The sequence below is a fragment of the Mesoplodon bidens genome (genome assembly GCF_964165515.1).
Source record: "Mesoplodon bidens genome assembly, chromosome: 7".
In the NCBI taxonomy this organism is placed as follows: Eukaryota; Metazoa; Chordata; class Mammalia; order Artiodactyla; family Ziphiidae; genus Mesoplodon; species Mesoplodon bidens.
The window spans coordinates 20,535,341-20,537,286 of NC_138164.1; the positions used below are offsets into that span (position 1 = coordinate 20,535,341).

At 37.0% G+C, this 1,946-nt stretch overlaps 1 protein-coding gene across 1 annotated transcript; it reads right to left on the reverse strand.

Annotated features, from left to right (window-relative positions):
• Positions 1-235: 235 nt before the first annotated feature.
• LOC308620348 (diphthamide biosynthesis protein 3-like) lies at positions 236-526 on the reverse strand (the record flags this gene model as incomplete). Its single annotated transcript, XM_081239848.1, has 1 exon — positions 236-526. One exon carries the CDS (start codon positions 524-526, stop codon positions 275-277), a length of 252 nt encoding a protein of 83 aa, XP_081095974.1. The 3' UTR covers positions 236-274.
• Positions 527-1,946: the final 1,420 nt, after the last annotated feature.

Sequence of the window (1,946 nt, forward strand, 5' to 3'; positions counted from 1 at the left end):
TTAGCGAAAGAAAGTACTGATTTGAAATTATCTTCTTTTAAGTTTGGATGGAAAATTAAGAGCACGTCCAATTCAAAGTTCTAGGCATAAAATCCAGGTATAGCATGTGGTGGACTTGCTTCTCCAACTTGGCCGCCAATGGAAAGAATCCACACTCTATGGACCAGCAAACTAAAAAATGACTGTCCCCATGAAGAAGCCGGTGACTTTGCATTTGAGTTTTCCAGCTTGGCTCATTCCCAAAAGTTCAGGCTTTGGAGTCCTAAAGTCTCCTTCAACATTTAACTAGTTCTTCGTTGGTGGAAGGGGCCGGGACTGTCTCTCCACATGTAAACTGATTTTTGTCATAAATCACTTTTATAATGAGAGAGCAGCTAGGGCACGTTGCCACATCTTCCCCATTCTCCAAATCTTCCTTGGTGATGCAGAAGTTATCCCCACATGGGCAGGGGTAGAAGTACTTCTCCGAGTCCTCGTCATGTTGGAAGTCCTCAATCTCCACCTCGTCGTGAAACATCGCCATCATTACTGGGGCCAGCAGAGGTCTGTCACCTCCACTGTCCGACCCAGGCCAGGGCATGTCCAACTTGGTCATATAATCTTGATCTTCAAACAAGACAAGGATAATATGAGAAAAGAAAATTACAGATAATTTCCTGAGGGTTTTAAGTGTAGAAATCCTAAATAAAATATTTTCAAACTAAGTCCAACAGAGTATAAAAGGAGAATATACCATGTAAGGTTTTCCCAAGAGTACAAGTGGATTATAGAAAATCCATAGATGTAGTTCACAACATTAACAGCTTTAAGGACAAAAATAACATGATTATCTTAAAAGGTTTTGAGAAATATTTCATAGAAATCGAGCATAAATTCATGATAAAAATTCTTAGCAAATCAAGAATTTGCTTAACCTACTGAAGGACAATTATGTTATGGCAAACATTATACTTAATGGGGAAACAATAGTAGCATTCCATTTAACATCAAAAATAATTAAGGGTGCCCAGTATGATCATTTCTACTCAACCTTGTATTGACAGTTTTAGCTAGTGCAATAAGGCAAGAAAAAGAAAGTAGAGGCATAAGGATTGGAAAAGAAGAAATAGAATTGCCAAATATTTGCTGATGACATGATAGCCTCATAGAAAATCAAAGACACCTGGGGCAAAGTATTATATTATTAGAAATAATAGGAGAATTTAACAAGGTCAGTTCATTTCTATATACCAGTAACAAATAACCATAAAATGTAATTTAAAAGATGATATCACTTATGATATATTAAAAAAAATCAAATATATAGGAATAAAAATTTTAAAAAAGATGTGCAGGACCTCCTTGGAGAAAATTTAAAACTATTGAGATTCATTAAAGAAGTCCTAAATAAATAAAGAGAAATACTATGATACATATTTCTTATTTCTTAAATGGAAAAAAAATTTAATATTATAAATATTTCAATTCTCCTCATATTGGCCCATAGACTTAATGCAATTCCAACAAAAATTTCAGATTTTAATGGAATGTGATAGTTTATTCTAAAATTTATGTGAGGACTTCCCTGGTGGCACAGAGGTTAAGAATCTGCCTGCCATTGCAGGGGACACGGGTTCAAGCCCTGGTCCGGGAAGATCCCACATGCCGTGGAGCAACTAAACCTCTGTGCCACAACTACTGAGCCCACGTGCCACAACTACTGAAGCCTGAGCGCCTAGAGTCTGTGCTCAGCAACAAGAGAAACCAGCACAATGAAAAGCCCATGCAGCACAACGAAGAGTAACCCCCACTGGCCACAACTAGAGAAAGCCCGCACACAGCAAAGATGACCCAATGCAGCCAAAAATAAATAAATGAATTATTAATTAAAAAAAAAACTATGTGAAAGAATAAAGGACCAAGAAGTCAAACATTTCTATAGAGGAGTAGGGAGGGGAGATTTGCTT